The 19,142-nt window shown below is 37.1% G+C and overlaps 1 protein-coding gene across 1 annotated transcript in view; it reads left to right on the top strand.

Annotated features, from left to right (window-relative positions):
* Nucleotides 1-17,950, top strand: part of SYT16 (synaptotagmin 16) — a 99,538-nt gene extending 81,588 nt beyond the window's left edge. Inside the window, exons 5-6 of the mRNA XM_023230076.2 lie at nucleotides 393-582; nucleotides 16,635-17,950. Coding sequence (XP_023085844.1) covers nucleotides 393-582; nucleotides 16,635-16,948 — 504 coding nt within the window. The 3' untranslated portion in view covers nucleotides 16,949-17,950. The remainder of the gene's footprint in view (nucleotides 1-392; nucleotides 583-16,634) is intronic.
* Nucleotides 17,951-19,142: the final 1,192 nt, after the last annotated feature.

Below are 19,142 nucleotides of genomic sequence, written 5' to 3'. Positions count from 1 at the left end.
ACCTCAGGCCTGGAGTGGAGGGGTTCCTTAGAAACATCCAAGCACAGATTACACAGGAGGGAATTTGAGTCTATATGGAATGTATTATTAACTCTCCTTGTATCTTAGAGGGTTTGATTTACACTAGTAATAACGTCTTTGTCCGTTTTGTCTTTAGAGAGGAAATATTGAATGGAGACAGCTCTTGAAGCAAACATGTCAGTTCCTAATGCAGGGATCTCATCCATGACTGTGCTCCCGGGGCCATTGTAATTCACACCGAGTGCACCCTTAGTCATCTTTGGCAGTCACTGGGGATTGGGTCACAATGTCACCAAACATAATATCGGCTTTCTCTAAAAGAGAGTAGTGCAGCGTGGGCCAATGGATTCTTTGTTGTTCTTCCCCTCCAGAGTGGAGGGTCTCCGCTCAGCCCATCTGCGGTTTCTCACAGTGATAGTACTTCATCCACGCAGTCGCTGTCTCATGGAGGGGCGCCAGAGCTGTTGGTGGGGCTCTCGTACAATGCCACAACGGGGCGATTATCTGTGGAAATGATCAAAGGCAGCCATTTCCGAAACCTTGCTGTTAACCGAGCACCTGGTAAGTGTGAGTCTTTTCTCCCAGCTCTGTTTCTTCCAGAGACAAATGGAAAGACCTGTCTGCTTTCATCTTAGTTCTTAAATTTTTACCGTAAAAATGATCTTATTATGACTTAGGCAAGCTTTCACAAAAAGATACCTTTCTATTTTTAAATGGCTTTCTATTTAATTAGACTTCTTTGCTATCTAGATATATCTGGACATGAAATAGACTGGCCTGTGTGTCTATATTGTTTAAAGGAAAAGAATGAACAGCATTTTCAGCAACATAATGTGTATGGGCAATTAAAATCTGCTAATATGTCCTAGACCCTCAACTTTAAAGAAAAAGAGCTCTGGCTTTGGAGTAGGGCAGATCTGGGATTGAATTCCAGCTTTACCTACTACTTAACCACTAGCTTTGATCTGATCCTGTGCAATTTATCCCTTTTCAGAACACAGCTAACTCATCTGACAAAAAAAAAGATATTAATAGTACCTTCCTGATGGAGTTGTTTTGGAGTTTAAATGAAATGATTTATTTAAAGCATTTAGTACAGTGCCTACCACATAGTGAATGCACAAGAAATGTTAATGGTTATGGTGGTGACAGAGAAAGGAAGTACAGGAGGCAGATCTGGGGCAATGCAGGACTGGCTGTCCAGGGGAACTGCCACTTTTGAGATTTTCACTGGAAAGAGGGGTTCAAGGTATATCCCCAGAGCTGCAGTCCAAAGTTCAGAAAGCCACTCTCAAAAAGCTGCTGTTTTCAGTTGCCTCAACAGCCTTTCACCATCTAGGAAGTTAGAGACTGAACATTAGAAGCATGCTGTTAAAAAGTTAGCTTACCTTTTTATGATCTTGTTTTTCAGCAAAAAAGCTTGAAAGGGGGTTTCTTTTTTGCTTCTGCCTTCTGGACCTCATACAAACACACCTAATTGGAGGACTTAATTTGGATATGGAATGCTAGCTGCAAGAGAGTCTGAAAATGTTGTTGAATTTCTAGTCTTTCAAGTCAGGAAGGTAAACTTGAAGGGAGTAGAATGGAGGGCTAGGGAGCCTGCCACCATGGGCACCAAACTGTTATTGAAAGAAGGATGAAATCAGTATATTTGTGGCAGGCTGAAAGAGTCAGTGGACTCAGGTCTCATGTGTCAGCAGCAGGTGAAGAACTAGGAGTGCCACTGTAAAAGAGTCGTCTCCTACAGCTAAATCTGGGCTCTCACTCTTTTTTTGCCCTTAACTGTGCCGCAGCCCTCAAAAGCTCTGTGGAATGGGGGTATCTTGTTAGAACTTGTGTGAAAACCATTAGGGCAAATTAGTAAGGAATGCCCCAGCACTTTGGATAACAGAATAGACTGGGTTTATCAGCCATATTCTGTGTTGACACTCAGAGCCACGTGAGGGCTATTTAGAATGCATAATAGATGCTTATTATTAGTTGCATAGCTAGACTCTTTTTACTAGATACCAATTTGTTTTCCAGAATAGCTCTGAATTTACTAGAGATCTGTCTGGATTTACTACTTCGCCTTCTGAACTTTTGCTAACCTCTTTCCCTGTCCTTCTGAGACCTGGTAAAGTCTGAACAAGTTTTTAGGAACATAGTAGAGATGCAGAGAATGATGGGGTTGTGGATCACACAATCATGGCCTGTTCAAGTCCATGCTGTGAAGCTTTATTTTGTATATTGGGTGGTACTAGGCAATACAGAGGAGAGGTACAGCATGGTGCTTGAGAAAGTACCAGCTGGAGGCCAACAAACCAAGGTGTGAATTCAGGCTCTGCCACTTATTATAATAGCTGTGAGTTACTGCCTGGGTGTGGTGGCTCAATGCCTGTAACCCCAGCACTTTGGGAGGCTGAGGTGAATGGATCACCTCAGGTCAGGGGTTCGAGACCAGCCTGGCCAACATGGCGAAACCCCATCTCTACGGAAAATAACAAAAATTAGCTGAGCTTGGTGGTGCACGCCTGTAATCCCAGCTACTTGAGAGACTGAGGCCAGAGAATCACTTGAACCCAGGAGGTGGAGGTTGCAGTGAGCCAAGGTTGCACCACTGCACTCCAGCCTGGGTGACAGAGTGAGACTCTGTCTCAAAAAAACAGAAAACAAACAAACAAACAAACAAAAATTGTGAGTTATGAAACTGTTCTGAATCTCAGTTTCCTCATCTATAAAAAGGGAGTCGGTATAGTATATACTTTATAAGTTTACATACCTGTAATACTTGTAAAACTGTGATATTGAGGATGGAACTATTATATCTTAATAAATATCTATATAAATATGTTAAAGATGAAATTCTTGTAACAAATATTTAAAACCAAATAGCAAAACAAAAGGCAAATCCTAATTTAGAAATTGATTTTATTCCAGAAGTTTAGGACTATTTGACATTTAGTACATGATTTGCCATAGGCATAGTGTTGCAATAAAACTTAAAATGTAACTGACATGTTGTATCTTTGCAACCCATGGAATAGAAAACAATGCTGCTGTGATGCTAGGAATTAAAATAGAAACCCAATAGTGAAGACAAAAGTTTTTTGTCTCTGTAGAATGCTGGTACTTGAGGAAAAGCCAGTTTAATTAGGAAGGGATGAGAAAGTAGAAGGTTCCTTTGTGGAGCTTCTGAAAGGGACCTCTTGGAATTTTCAAGGGCTTTAGATGTCGATGGTCTTGGTTTTTCATTATGTCTCGCTTCATTATGGCACTCACACTACTTTGACAGTTACATGGCAAGCTTGGGATACATTTTTAGTTCCCATATGGAAGAGAACAAGAGAGAGAAAGAATGAGGGGACACGAGTTTTATGAGGTAACTGAGAAGAGTTGGAAGGAAGAGGGGGAAAAGAAGAGAGGACAGGAGCCAGGAGAGGAATGGAGCTGTGAGTGGGGAAAGGCGGAGGCTGCATGCCGAGTTCACCGCTCCCCACGGCAGAGGGAGAGCCGGCGGCAGCCCGGGCCCTGCTGCAGAGTCTGCCACAGGGTCACCGCAGGCCAGGGGAACTTGTACCACTGAGGGCCACGACATCCTGTGGTTGAGGCTGTCAGCTCAGGTGCAGTTACCTCCTCCATGACTTCAATCCTGCCCGATAGGGTGGTCATGATCACGTAAAGAATGGTTCTTAGGGGAGTGTGAAGGAAAATAGGTTGAGCCTGAGTACTGGAAACTTTTCTTCTCTTGAATATTGTTAAGGTTTTACATGTTGCTGGAAAGAGAGACAGTGGCTAGGATTTAGAAGTGAGAATCTTTTCGCCTCAAAATATATCATAAAACAAAAGGCAACTTTGAGTTAACCAACCTGACCCAGTTAGATAATCTGATACTTTTTAAACTTTTTCTCCTAAGTAAGACAGAGGAACTGAACAAACAGTAGATGAAGTCTTCTCCTCTGTTGGGGTCTTAGAAGAAATAAACCACTGAGATAGAAACCCCCTCCCCTTCTGAGGTAAAATCCTTGGGCAAGAGGGCTCCTTACTCTGATGGACTGGAGCTAGTGGGGGCAATAATAGAAATGTGAGTCTCCGCCAGCTCCAACCAGAGCCTCCACTGCACAGCCCCCAGCATGGCTAAAATGAAAAATTTGCACAAAGTATTGGTGAGGATGTGGAGAATACATTCTTGGTGGGAGTGTAAAATGGAACAACCACTTTGGGAAAAGGCGTAGAAGTTTTTTTTTATAAAACTAAACGTGCACTGAGAATCTAGCAGTTACATTCTTAGGCAGTAACCTATAAGTCAAAAAAGAAAAAAAAGACCCATACAAGAATGTTTATAGCAGCTTTATTCATAACAGCAAAAACTAGACAGTTCTCATGCCCATCTAGAGAAGAGTGAGTAAGCAAATTAAGATATACTTATATAATGGAATACTATTCAGCAATAAAAAGTAATAAAATTAAATGTAGGCATTCAACAGCACAGAGGAATCTCACAAACTTGCTGAGTTACCTATTGCTTGAATCTATTGATAAGAAATTCTGCAGTAAGCAAAACTAGTGTATAGTGGGGAAAAAAGCAAAGGAGTGGTTGTGTCAGGAATGGTATTGGTGCTAGGATGTACTAGGTAGGGACTAGTACATGAGGAAATGTTCTGGGGTGATGGGAATATTCTGTATTTTGTTATTCTTTAAAATTTTTAATCTATATATTGATAGGGATGTGAGTTAAATGGATGTATGCATTTGTCAGAACTTGGTGAATGGCACTGAGCTTTGTACACTTCACTACAGGTGAATTTTACCTTAAAAAAGAGCTGTAAAATATTAAACTCTAGCTAATGAAATGCATGCTGAAATTTTTAGCATTGAAGAACAACAATGGCTACAATTAAAATGGTTTAATGGATGAATAGAGGCACAGATACGTGAGAAAATAAAACAACTGAAAACTCAAGGTGGTGGGTATATGGACCTCCACTGTACAATTATTTCAAATGTTCTATATGTTTTAAATTTTAGATACTGGGGAATACAATCTAGTGTGGTATGAAGTAGATCAGCTGGGTCAAGTTGGTAAAAATAAAATATGAATCTTAGCCATGAATAGGGACTTCTGTGGTTGGCAATACTTCTTGTTTTTTTTTTTTTTTTTTTTTTTAAATTAGCGTGACATTTCTAGATGTCACTCTATTTCCCTAGATAAACCTTGGATCAGAAAGATGGAGTACTGGCTGGGCTGGGTGGCTCATGCTTGTAATCCCAGCACTTTGGGAGGCTGAGGTGGGCAGATCACCTGAGGTCAGGAGTTTGAGACCAGCCTGGTCAAGTGGTGAAACCCCATTTCTACTAAAAATACAAAAAATTAAGTGGGCATGGTGGCAGGTGCCTGAAATCCCAGCTACGCAGCTACTTGGGAGGCTGAGGCAGAAGAATTGCTGGAACCCAGGAGGTGGAGGTTGCATTGTGCCAAGATCGCACTTTTGGGCCACAGAGCGAGACTCCATCTCAAAAAACAAAAAACAAAACAAAACAAACAAAAGATGGGGTACTGAGCATCTGAACCTGAGGGCATCTTCTATAGTGTCCTCCGTAAACCACATCGATCACAAGGGAAAGTATTTGGCTGGGCATTTCTTCTTTTCTAACTTCATTTTTCTATATCTATCTGTCTGTCAATCATCTTTTGGTGAAAAAGCCCATGTTATAAAGTGTTGTGATTTAAAAAAAAAATTCCTATAGGTGGGCTTAGAAAGATAAAATAGGCTATTTGGAAATTACTATAACTAGCTGATAAATAGATGGAATCTATTTATACGCAATATATAAGTGCAGTAGCATCATGAACTTATCCTAGTGCAAATCAAGTAACAATGTGCCAAACATCACTCCAGCCATTTTCAAGGTCATGTCTCATTTAGTACATGTGGTCAGTGTTGAAAACTATTATTGCTATTAAGGTGGTATAGAGTAGTCTACAAATCTTCTGATGGCAAATGATAACTCCAAGTCTGTCCCTGGCTAATGGTCCAGATGAAACAGCAGTGTATAGTGTCTAGCAGACATCTGAAATCCTGATGTACATTTATAAATGCTTTTGGAAAAGTTAGCAGTAAGAGACAGAAACATTTGATTATCTTTTGAATTTGGCTTCACGGGAAAGCAATTCAATAACAACTTAGCAGCTCTATTCCGTTCTTCTCCTAGTCCTGCTATCCAACTGCTGCATGGCCTCAACATTTGATTTAACTCTTCTGAATTACATTTTCCTTATTAAATGAGGTTAACAAGCTAGTGTTACAGATATACTGCTATGTTTCAAAACAGTTAGCTATTGTGTTGACAGGTTCTCTTTCTCCATCTTCATCTTTGCTGTGTCTCCTTCTACAGTGTGCTACTGCAATGTGTATGTATGTGTATATGTACACATATAATGGTTCTTGTCAAAAACTATCATTAAGATGTTCCCTCCAGTTAAAAACAAGTTCCCCAGCTTCTCAGCATGTGCATGGTTAGCCACACATGATAATTACACCCCAAATGATAATACTTAACAGCAGCGGCAGCATATTAACCTTGTTAGGCACTCACAATAGCAGAGACTACAGGAAAGACAAACAAGCAAATCAAGCTCCCTCATGTTTTGTGTGAAGAAAAAGTGGGATTCAGAAAGTGTGCTCTACAAACAGAGTGCAGGGAAAAAAATACTCAGTGAAAATGAACATATACGAGACATATGACCTTCTTTTAGAATCCTGGTCCAGTTTTTGTTAAATATAGTGTATTAAGAGTCACTGTCTGCTCAGAATCATGGCCATTTCATATGAAAATTTAGACAAGGCACTAACTTATTGAATGCATAGGTGATATTCCTTTTTCTACATCAACTCATTTAATTCTCACAATGATATCAAAGTTAAAAAGTATTAAAAGCAATAGGAAAGAAAAGATAGTTACTATGGTGTATTAGTCTGTTTTTATGCTGTTGATAAAGACATACTCAAGACTGGGTAATTTATAAAGTAAAAGAGGTTTAATGGACTCACAGTTCCACGTGACTGGGGAGGCCTCACAATAATGATGGAAGGTGAAAGGCACGTCTTACATGGCAGCAGACAAGAGAGAGCTTGTGCAGGGAAACTCCCCTTTATAAAACCATCAGATCTCATGAGATTTATTCACTATCATGAGAACAGCACAGGAAAGACTCGCCCCCATGATTCAGTTACCTCCCACTGGGTACCTCCCACAACATGTGGGAATTGTGGGAGCCACAATTCAAGATGAGATTTGTTTGGGGACACAGCCAAACCATATCACATGGTATGTCAATTATATTGCAATAAAGATGTTAAAAAACCCAGTTACCTGCAGAGGAATTGCAGTGAGACTGAGGACAGACTTTTTAACAACATTAATAGAAACCAGAGGACAATGGGAAAGAATATCAAAGTATTAGGAGAAAACTACTCGGCTTAGCATTTTGTTCCCCAAGTGAAGGAAAAATAAAGATATTTTCCACAAATTTGAAAGAGTTTTTCATTAGAAAAAACAACTAAATGATGCATTTCAGGAAGAAAGCAATTGAAATGGAAAGGAAGTAATGAGAAGCAAGAAGGAAGAATGAACAAATAAATTGGCTACATGTAAGTAAATATAAGCCTGCATGGATTGCATAAAACAAAAACAGAAGCAGTAGGAAAAATGACTAATATTGGGGGTAGTACCACAAAGTGGCAATAAAATTCTAGGCAGAAAGTACATAAATATGGGAAAGAGAGAGAGAGACTCCAAATGATTTTTGACAAGGCTGCCGAGACCATTCAAAGGGAAAAGGATAGTCTATTCAACCAATGGTGCTACAAAAAGTGGATCTCACCCTACAAACATATGAAGTTGGATCCTTACCTAACACCATATATAAAAATGAATTCAAAATGGATGAGAGACCTAAATATAACACCTAAAACTATAAAACTCTTTGAAGAAAACATAGGGCAAAAACTTTATGATCTTGGATTTGGCAGTGATTTCTTGGATATTACAAATGCATAGGCAATGAAATTAAATATAGACAATTGGACTTCATGTAAGTTCAAAAATTTTGTGCATCAAAACATAATAAATAGACCACCCATAGAATGGGAGAAAATATTTGTAAATTATATATCTGATAACAAACTAATATCCAGAATATATAGAGAACTCCTAAAACTCAACAACAAAACAATGTGAGTTTAAAAAACGGATTAAAGACTTGATTAGACATTCCTCCAAAGTTGATGTATAAATGGCCAATAGAAATATGAAAAAATGCTCAAAATCGTTAATCATCAGGAAAATGCAAATCAAAACTACAGTGAGATACCACCGCACACCCATTAGAATGGCTACTATAACACACACACACACACACACACACACAATAACAAGCGTTAATAAGAATGTGGAAAAATTGGAGCCCTTGTCCATTACTGGTAGGAATGTAAAATGGTATAGCTCCTGTGGAAAACAGAAAGACAGTTCCTGATAAGATGAAAAATAGAATCACCATATAACCCAGCAAATCCCTTTGTGGGTATGTACTCCAAGGAATTGCAAGCAGGGTCTTAAAGAGAAATTTGTACACCCATGTTCATAGCACCATTATTCCCTATAGCTAAAATGTGGAAGCAGCCTGCGTGTCCATTGAGGGATTAATGTATGAGCAAAATGTGGTATATACATAGAAGGAGTACTATTCAGCCTTAAAAAGGAAAACAATTCTGACATATGCTGCAATATATATGAACCTTGAGGACATTATGCTAAGTGAAATAAGCCAGTCACAAAAGGACAAGCTCTGTATGATTCCAATTATATGAGGTATTTAGAGTAGGAAAAAAATCATAAAAGCCAGTAGAATGGTGGTTGCCAGGGGGTGGAGGAGAGGGAAATGGGGAGTTATCATTTAATGGATATGGAGTTTCAGTTTTTACAAGATGAAAAGAGTTCTGGAGATGGATGGTAGTGATGTTGTACAACATTATGAATGTATTTAATACCACCGAAATGTACACTTAAATATGTTAAAATAGTAAATTTTGTTATATGTATTTTAACACAATTTTTAAAAATTGAAAAAAATACACTGGAGAGAGATCAGAGGATATTACAAAACCAGGTTATGAGTAAGACATATGAGAGCTGGATGTTTAGACTGATGTTGCTTCAAGGAAAAGAAATACTAGTATTAAAATGAAGAGATTAGGAGGCTGTATGTATGTGGGAGCAGGGAGTTTATGGGAAATCTCTGTACCTTCTGCTCAATTTTGTTAAGCAATTGAAACTGTTCTAAAAAATAAAATCTATTTAAAAAATTAAAAGATTTAAAAATAGAAGAGAGTAGACATTTTGATTAATTTTAGACATTAAACCAAGTGAACATATTAAACTTTTAATCTTTTAAACCAATGGAATAAATGAGAATAAAGCGAATGTAACCAATTCAGTAGAAAGCAGAGAAAATATTTTTTAAAGTGTAGAAAAATGCATGATAAATAGAAAGCACAAACCAAACAGTGAATATATGTCAAAATATATGAGTAGTCATAATAAATATAAAGGGACAAAAATTGCTATGTAAAAGATAGATATAAGATTAGATTAAGGTCTCTCTCTTTTTCCTAGTCACTGTCTGCCCCACTTCCTCACACTGCCTCATAGTAAAAACACACTACAGTTTATACTGGGTTCACCTAGCTTTATAATATATAAGGAAGGAAATCATTAATTACCAAAGAATTGGGCTTAGCTCAGGAATGCAATAATGATTTAATATTAGGAAAATCTGCTAGTGTGATTCACCATTTTAACTGGTTTATGAGAAAGTCTTATGATAATATCAGTAGATGCAAATAGAAGCTTTTGATTAAAAAATAAAATTTTTGAAAACATTATGATTATCTCAATAGATGCAAAAAGTTGCTTTTGGCAAAATGCACTCTTCATTACTGACAAAAATCTTAGCAGATGTGTAATAGAAGATGTATTAATATAGACTAGGCTATGATGCATCTTGTAAGATGTATTAATATACACTAGGCTATGACGATTAAACCCTGCTGACTCAGGGGCTTCACACAGCAAAAGCTTATTTCTCCTTTGCATTACAGTCCAAAGTAGTTATGTGACTATTCTCTAAACTGTAACTCAGGCATATAGGCACTCCCTGTTTACTGAGATGATGATATTCAAAATGTGGCCTCCATTGTTGCCATGGAAAGGGAAGAGACAACATGGGAGATTTCTTGCTTGGGTGGGAGTGGTTGAATATAACCATGCTTGAAGGTGACATTTATCACTTCTCATATTCCATTTTCAGAACTCAGTCACATGGTTCAGTTAATTCAAATCTGGTGTAAAGACCATACCCTTAATTTGATATTTGACCTGAATTAAATGTCACATTATTCACCTGAGAAAGTTTACTGGGCCTTTGTGGCTCAAAGCCTTTTAAAATCTCTTTCTTCAGAGATCTGGAATCAATCAACTCTTCCAGCCAGGTCTGAATTTCTGTATTTTCTCTTTTTTCTTGTATACGGGTCAGTTCTTTCCCAAACTTGACTTTTCCCCTCTTCCCCCTAAATGCAGCCAGTAGTACTGAATACATACTTCTAACATTCCAGTTTCCAACTTCTTTTTTTAGATCAACAAACTCATTAGGCACATGTTCTTTATTCTAAGTTATAGCAGGTGGAAGTTTTACCATCTCATAATATGGATTATGGATCTTCACTGTTATATCCTCTGATATAAGTTTATTTATTACCTGATGCCCAACTTCTAGACCAATCTCCAATCTTATTTTATTTTATTTTTATGATAGCAACTTTCCAGTTCAGGTTAACAATTACTGTTATCAGTCACATGTTTTCAGGAAAATAGCAAATATTCTAGGTATGTTTGATCAGAAGTTATTATCAGGTTTAAACATTGGAAGACAAGGGAGTAAAGATCAGGAAGACTGTTTTCAGGAAGTTCAAGAGTATAAGGCGTCACAGGAGAGATGTCAGTAGGCTCTGAACTGTTTGCACACGGGACAGGTGATTTTTTATAGGGATCGTTGATCAATATCATTCTCATCTACTAATGATCACTATGGGCAGAATTTTTCCATTGTCATCTTCTAATGCCTACATATGCCTGCAACTGGTCCTAGAGTACTGGGGCTCACTCTCCTTCTACTTTCCTGTCTCTTGCCGATGGCTTTCTTTAGTGGAACCTTACTGATAAGAGACTAGGGGAATGTAGTTTTAAGGATTTATATCTATCACCCAGGAAAGATCTTAGAATGGTGGATCTGGTAGTAAATATCAATAACTAATAATGTGGCACAGAAAGAAACTTGCTCAACTTGACAGTAGATATTTTAAGGAAATCTATATCAATTATCATTCTTAATCCTCAAATCCCTTTATAGTCAAAAGCAAAAGGATTCCCACCAGCAGTTTTGTTTAATATTAGACTGGAAGCTTGAGGCAGTTCAGTATAATAAGCAAAATAAATAAACATTTAAAGATTGAAAGGAAGAAATGAAGCTGCCATTATTTGTAGAAAATCTGATTTTCAATGTTAAAAATTAATGAAAATCCATAAAGTAATATTTCTTATATAAATCAGTTGTGTTATAATACATCAGCAACAATCAGAAAGTAGAGCTTTAAAATGTTACTATTTATAATAGGAACAAAATATCTAAGAAACCAAAAGATAATAAAAGATGGATATGAAAATTATAGGAAAACAACAGAACTTTATGAAAGATACAAAGAGAAACTATACACACAGACACAAGCACACACACATCTATATATACTATGTTCATTAGCAAGAACATTTCATATTGTAAAAACAATTTTTTTTCCAAATTATGTGTCCAGTACAATACCAATCAGAATCCCAAGTGTTTCTTAGTATATTTGTTTTAGTTAGTATTTTTTAATCTTGTTTTGTTTTTTACAGAGCTTGGCAAACTCATTCTAAAATTCATATGCAACAGCCAATTAAACCAAGCAAGAGAGTAGAATAACTAAAATAGCTTTTAAAAAGATGGTAGAGGGATTATCCCTAGCAGATATCAAGACATGTTATAAAATGATGATAATAAATATTGTCAGACTTAGGGGAAGACACTGAAGCTTGGAAACTTGACATTTGACAGACATGGTATTACAAATTAGTGGGGAGATAATAGATTATTTAATGAATAATCCTTCCAATACAGAAAAAAAATTAGATCCCTACCTCACACCACATGCAAAGCTCAATTACAGCTGTATTAAAGACCAGATGTGAAAAACAAGATCTTTAAGATTCAGAAGATAATGTGGGAGACTGTTGAGTTTGGGTAGGGTTTCTTTAAAAAAGCATCAACTTAAAAGAAGACACCAATAAACCTGACTCCACAAAAATTTAAAACATTTGTACTACAAATGACTATAAATGAAGCTGAAAGGCAGGTAGAAGGTAGTAAGCAATTAATACAACTAGCAAAGATTTTGTGTCTAGAATTTGTAAAGAGCATAGTCATTCACTTCTAGGTATATCCTAGAGAAATTTTTGAATTTTGGTATAATGCAAAATAGAGAAAAGCGTTCACTGAAATCTTTTTAACTTTTGGTAATTATAAGGAATTAAATGTTCATTAACAGAATGAAAAAATGAATTATAATTTATTAATACATTGGAACATTACACACAGAAGATAAAATAAATGAAACACATATATGTATACATAGAGATAATATAAAAAATTATAAATTAAATAAGTTTTAGACATACACAATAATGTTAAATTTTCAATGTGCTAAGTTCTATTAAATATAGTTTGGACACCTATATTTACATCTATTTATATATTGAAAGTTTAAATACATATATGGGAATGATAAACTCCAAATCCAACATAGTAGTTACCTTTGTTGAGAAAAGAAGTTGGACAGGATCCCAAAGAGGGATGCTAAAGGATCTTCAATTGCAATGTTTTATTTCTTAAAAATCAATAAAAAGGCAGAAACGTTGGTAGCATATATGACAAATTCTAAATACCCTGTCAGTTTGTGTGATATTATTTTTTATTTTCATATGTTTAAAATCATTTATACATATTAATAAATTAAAAGTGAAAGTTAAATGGCCAAATTCCTTTCCCTTGCCCTGTATCCCAGAGATTCATAGTTCCTCTGACCCCCAGGCCAAGACTCAGCTCAGCAATTGGTAGAAAATTATGCTGCAAATGGGTAGGTATTTTGTGGGGGCTGTTTAACTACTGGGTACCATGTTGCTTCTTTGGAAAAATGCCTTCTGAGTTCCAAATGACATACTTTTGTGCCATAATAATTTGGGGATTATGTACTATAATAAATATTGTAATACAAGTGGCATCTTCCTTTAGCAAGAAAAAGGCAAGTGACTAGTAAAACAGTTGACAGGGCTGTCAAGGGATTATGACCCATTCAGTGTTTTGCTAATGGTTCTGAGTTACTAAAGATACTATAAAGCTTTCTGAATCACCACCAGAAAAGAAAATATTGCTCAGCATTGTTTTGTAGCCACGATTACCAGTTTCCAAAGACTAAAACTGAGCTTATTTAAATGGCATATTTACTTAGCTAGAGTCTCTCTCCATTCATTCTGACTGATGTTAATCAGAGTAAGTCACTGAACCCCAAAAGACCCTGGTCATGCTCCCCAACTATTCCATAGAAGCCAAATTTCCTGGGCACAGCCTCTGCACTGGAAGTTAAGAAGTAGGTGCATTGTTAGTGTTAATAGAAGTTTCCCTTTTGAACTAGAACAATGAACATTTTCCTTCCTTTTGTCTGGTGTCTTCAGACTGGATTGCTTATAAGATTATTATTATTTCTCTTGTTATGCACATACAATCCATCTTCTGTGATAGTAATTTGGTAGTAAGTGGCCTTTCTCGTAATTAGAAAATAATCTTATGGCAGGATAAAGCTTGAAATTGCTCTCTCTGTGAAATGAGCATGCTTTTGTTTGCAAGATTAACTCGATTCCCACTGCTATACCTGGCAGCAGACTTGCCCAATCAGTTTGGTGACTGGATTGAACTTTTTCTACAGAAATCATGTAGCTATGCAGCTTCAGAAACACAAATCCACTCCCTCATTGTTGGTTTTCTGACAGCTTTTTCTGTAGAACAGTTTGAAAAGAAGAGAGCCCTGTTTCTGAGACAGAGAAGTGTTTTCACACCTGAAGTGTAATTTCACACCTTGTGTTTCTCAGCAGATAAGTGCATAAAATAACACATCAAACTGGAATAGAAAAAGATCAACACAGAAAGAAAACTGCAGGTTGTAATTTGTTTCCTATCTTACAATGCTCTTGGAGAGAACAGTAAATTACAGAGATCTGTGTTTAAGCTTTAAAAAGTTTGACTGGTCGTTAGGTGGGAAAATGAGCAATAAACACTAACCAGCTTGCGGCCTGCATTGAACAGAATGTACAGAATGATAGAATTTGGGAAACACCCTAACATTTTGATTTTTTAGGAGAATAATGTGCGCATGTTAGTAGTAAAATTTGTAGATCAAGGTCAAGACATTTATAAATTGATTTTAATAAAAATGTAATTGAGGAGATAATTATTTTATGATGGTCCCATTCAGGAATTTTAGCAAAAGGAGATCATGTTGGTAAAATTTGAATACTTTCTTTCCTTTCTATAATGATGCTAGTCACTGTTTTCTGGCGTTCTAGTGGAGGGGTTCTACAATGAAGAGGTTTAGTTTCATTGCTCAAGTTTAAAAACTTGAGACCGAAAGAAAAAGAAAGTTGAGCTTCCTGACTAGGCATGAACATTCATTACAAAATATTTATTGAAGGTCTAGCACATGGTAGGCACAAGCTAAGCATCAGGTGTACAGTGGTTAATATGGCAATCCCTCTCTCCACCATTGGAAAACTGCATCTTTGCAGACAAGTAAATAGGCAGTGATAATACTGGTGGTAAGTGCGGAAACAGGCTAAAACTAGGTTTTAGTGGAGACTATAAGAGGGTTATCTGAACTGGTGGGAGTGAGAGAAAAAGGTCAGAAGGGTCAGCAAATATTCCCAGATAAAGTGATATCCAAACTGAACGCAATGAACAAAAGTCATATGAGGCTGAATATCGGTCCGGATGACAGAGCATGGGGAGCATGTACAGATGAGAAAGAGGAAAAGAACAAATTGGGTTGGAGGAGAGGAGAAAGTTCAATGCAGTAGAATGCAGTGTATAATGGCAGCAGTGGTAAGCAATGAGACTAGAAGATAGGGCCAAAGAAGAAAGTCTACACCAAGAAATTGAGCTTTTATCTTGAGACTAGTGGGAAGTACTAAAGACTTAGTTTGTGTTTATTAGTGAGAGTGACATGGCCGGATCTGTATTTTACAAAGATTGCTCTGGGAGTCCCCTGACTAGGAGGTCAGTGAGGAAACATGAGGTAATATAGGTGAGAAATGCTGGCAACCTGAGCTTACAGTGTACACAGAGTTCAGAGGCACTGGGGATGGAAAGAAGTGGGTAGATTTGGGAACTGTTTGAGAGGTAGAATCAACAGAACGTGGTGACTGATTGGATGAACTGGGAATGAGGAAGTCAGTCTTGTGAAAAATGAGGTCCTGATTTCTGACTTGGATAATTTGGTGAATGATGCTACTATTCACAGGGATAGGGAACACTGGAACAGCAAATGTTTACAGTTGGGGGCATATTGAGTGTGAGAAGAGTGTAGGATTTCAAGAGAAGAAGTGTAGTATTCAGTTGAATCTTGAGTTTGGGAGAGAAGTTGAGGCCAGACCTATGGACTTGGCAGATGTCATTGAAAATATGGGAGTGGATGAGATGGTCCAAAGGATATGTAGATAGCCCGGGCAACATAGGGAGACCCTATTTCTACAAAAAATTTTAAAATTAGCTGGGCACGATGGTGCATGCCTGTAGTTCCAGCTACTCAGGAGGTTGATGGGGTAGGATCACTTTGGGCCCAGAAGTCAAAGCTGGAGTGAGCTGTGATCATGCCACCACACCCTAGCCTGGGCAACAGAGCAAGACCATGTCTGTCTGTCTCTCTCTGTCTTTCTGTCTCTCTCTCACACACACATACATACACACACATACGAATATGTAGAGAATGAGAAAAGAATTCTCCAATTCAGGCATAAAATAGAAATTTGACTATGAAAAAAATCATGTAGAGCAAAATGTGTATATTTATCTTGTTACATAAATAAATATAGATGAAGAACTGTGCCTACCCACAAACACCATTGCACATATGCTTGTGTATGTATGTATACAGCCTGTGCACGAAGAGGTACTAATGAACATCAGCAATGTGTGCTAGATAGTGAGCCACATGAAACATTAGGCACTCAAGGTAATAATTCCCTTCCTTAATAATTCATGCAGGCTGTGTTGCCCAACAGCAAGAACCAGGCTTAAGGATACCGATCAGTATGTTGAAAGGAGAAATGTGTAGCCCATATAAATGTTACGACTAGTCTAGCCAAACAGAGAGCACTAATGTTTCTTACCATCCCCACCCCACCTTTTTTTTTTTTTTTTTTTTTTTTTGTCTTAGATACATACGGAAAACTCTTTCTCCTCAATTCTGTGGGTCAAGAGATGTCCCGTTGCAAGACGTCCATTCGGCGTGGTCAGCCCAATCCTGTCTATAAGGAGACCTTTGTCTTCCAGGTGGCCCTCTTTCAGCTGTCTGATGTCACGTTGATGATTTCCGTTTATAACAGGCGTACTATGAAGCGTAAAGAGATGATTGGCTGGATTGCCCTGGGCCAGAACAGCAGTGGAGAGGAGGAACAAGATCATTGGGAGGAGATGAAGGAAACTAAAGGCCAGCAGATATGCAGATGGCACACTTTGTTGGAATCCTAGGTTTGCTAACCTGCATTTGTGTGCTGTGTCCACCTTGGTTACCTGTGTTGCTGTCTACTGACACCAAGTCGGTGTGTCCTGGCAAGTGTTTCAGGGTTTCAAAAACAGATTCCAGTAACCCCTAGGACATTGTGAGTGGGAGTTTTGGGTTTCTCAATAGTTTGATTTGGATTTAAATATTGTAATTTTAAAAACACACGTACACAGTGAAATGTCCATATGGAAAATGTTAGACCACAATTAAGACCACTGATGAGTTAATTTGTGCCAATAGATCATTGAATTTTGGTTCAGGGTATGGGGTGAAGCTTCTTCTGCTGTCTCTGTTTGCTTGAAGAGTAACCTGAGATTGCAAGGGAGCTGTTAAATGTTACTATTTGCAACCATTTAGGTGGATGAATCAGAATTTTCTTAATATGGTACAAAAAACTTCAAAATATAGAAATGAATCAGATGCTGAGCCTCATAGAAGAATCTAACTCTAATCCATAAACTCTTATTTCACATTTTTCTCTTTATCAAAGAAACCTATTTACCTAATGAGTAAATATTATAAACTAGCACTTTTAAAATAAATTTGTATTAATTAAATACCTCTTTTATCTTATATTTTGTGGTTTCTATGAGATTTGGTTAGATGAATCATTTTGAAGCAAGAAAAGAGTTCAGAAACTACTGTTTTAAGACAACTTGTCTCCTTTTGAATATGTGAGATTTCAAACTTGTAGCTTTCAAAGTTTTTATGCTGTCTTTCTCACCCAGTAAGTTCTTACAGAATAAGAAGAAAACAAAAAACAAGACTATTTCAGTTATAGATTTATTGATTTTTCTGATTCTGGTGTTCTTTTGGATTAAACATTTTCTATGTTCAATTATATATACTCATATATTAATATTTTGAATGTACTGCATGTAAATCATGCTCTTTTTAAATTGAGTATTTTCCACCACTAGAGCATAGTGAATTGTACACCGTGGGTCTTTAATAAATATTGATTTGATTGACTCTTCAAAGTGAACATGTTATAATACCTGTGAATGGAGAAATATTTTCAGCTTGTGTGGAATAACATTAAGTTTTTCTTTGAGCATTTGAAGTGCCTATAACTGTCATTTTTTATGGCATTTGCAGCAACATATATTAGTCACTACTTGCAGTCTGGGCATGTGCCACTCAGAACACTGATCTTGTATGGTTATGAGCATGGGATTTTACTTGTGACTTACTTTTACATATTTATGCAGTGCATGTTTATTTTCCTTATTCTTAGGTCTGGGCCCTTAATTTCAATTACTTTAAATTGGCTTTAATAAAAAAATAGGGAAAGAATGTATGTACATTTAATCCCTGCGCTCAATGTGCAGCTCTTCTGAGCAATTGCTCAGTCACCTATTTTTAGTTTCTATGTTTCATTGTGGACTTTTTCCTGTCTGTGGGAAGAGTGATAGCTAGTGATGGCTGTATACAGTTAAAAACACATAACTCCTCCTCAGCTCCACGTTTTGACAGATTGTAAGCGTAGGCTGTAACACTTGAAGAACATATTTATTCCTTACAGTGTGTAATGGTTATCCTGACAAGACCAGACTAGGGCACAGGATAACTCTACTATGCTTTCACGGTTCCGTCTTTGAATGAAATGATTTCATATGGAAGAATGAGAATGTGCCAAATAAATTAATACCTTAATCACTTTTCAGGTCATGGGAGTTTCATATATATGACTGCTCAGTTATTAGGAATATGTAATAAAACCATGCTCCTCTGGGCTTTTTACCCTACCTTTCTTTGGGAGAGCTCAGAGTGCTTTTCCAGCATTATATCCATTAACTGCTGAGTGGTCTTTGCAGCGTGGCTAAGTCATTGAGTAGAACTGAGTGCGATTGATTAAGTAGCAGCACAAAGAATTGGCTTTTCACATCTCTTTATGCCCTGTGTTTAAAGGGAAGTAGAACAGCCTCGCTATGCTTTCCTTTATGCAGTAACATAATAGCAGCATTCATTTTAAAATTTACATTTGAAAAAAATCTGTATATATTGTACAGACAGCCCTGCATTTTTCCTTCTCATATTTTCCTGCTGCTGCATCCTTGTTTCATGGTACCCAATAATCACCTATACTTCATTTTCTGTTCCCAAGACCCACCCATTTTGAAGGTTTTCTGCTGGTATAGTGAAGATATTTGTGTGCTT

This window comes from Piliocolobus tephrosceles, chromosome 6 (assembly GCF_002776525.5).
Source record: "Piliocolobus tephrosceles isolate RC106 chromosome 6, ASM277652v3, whole genome shotgun sequence".
Lineage (NCBI taxonomy): Eukaryota > Metazoa > Chordata > Mammalia > Primates > Cercopithecidae > Piliocolobus > Piliocolobus tephrosceles.
The sequence above is the reverse complement of the archived record's forward strand: the minus strand, read 5'-3'. Positions and strand labels throughout refer to the sequence as shown.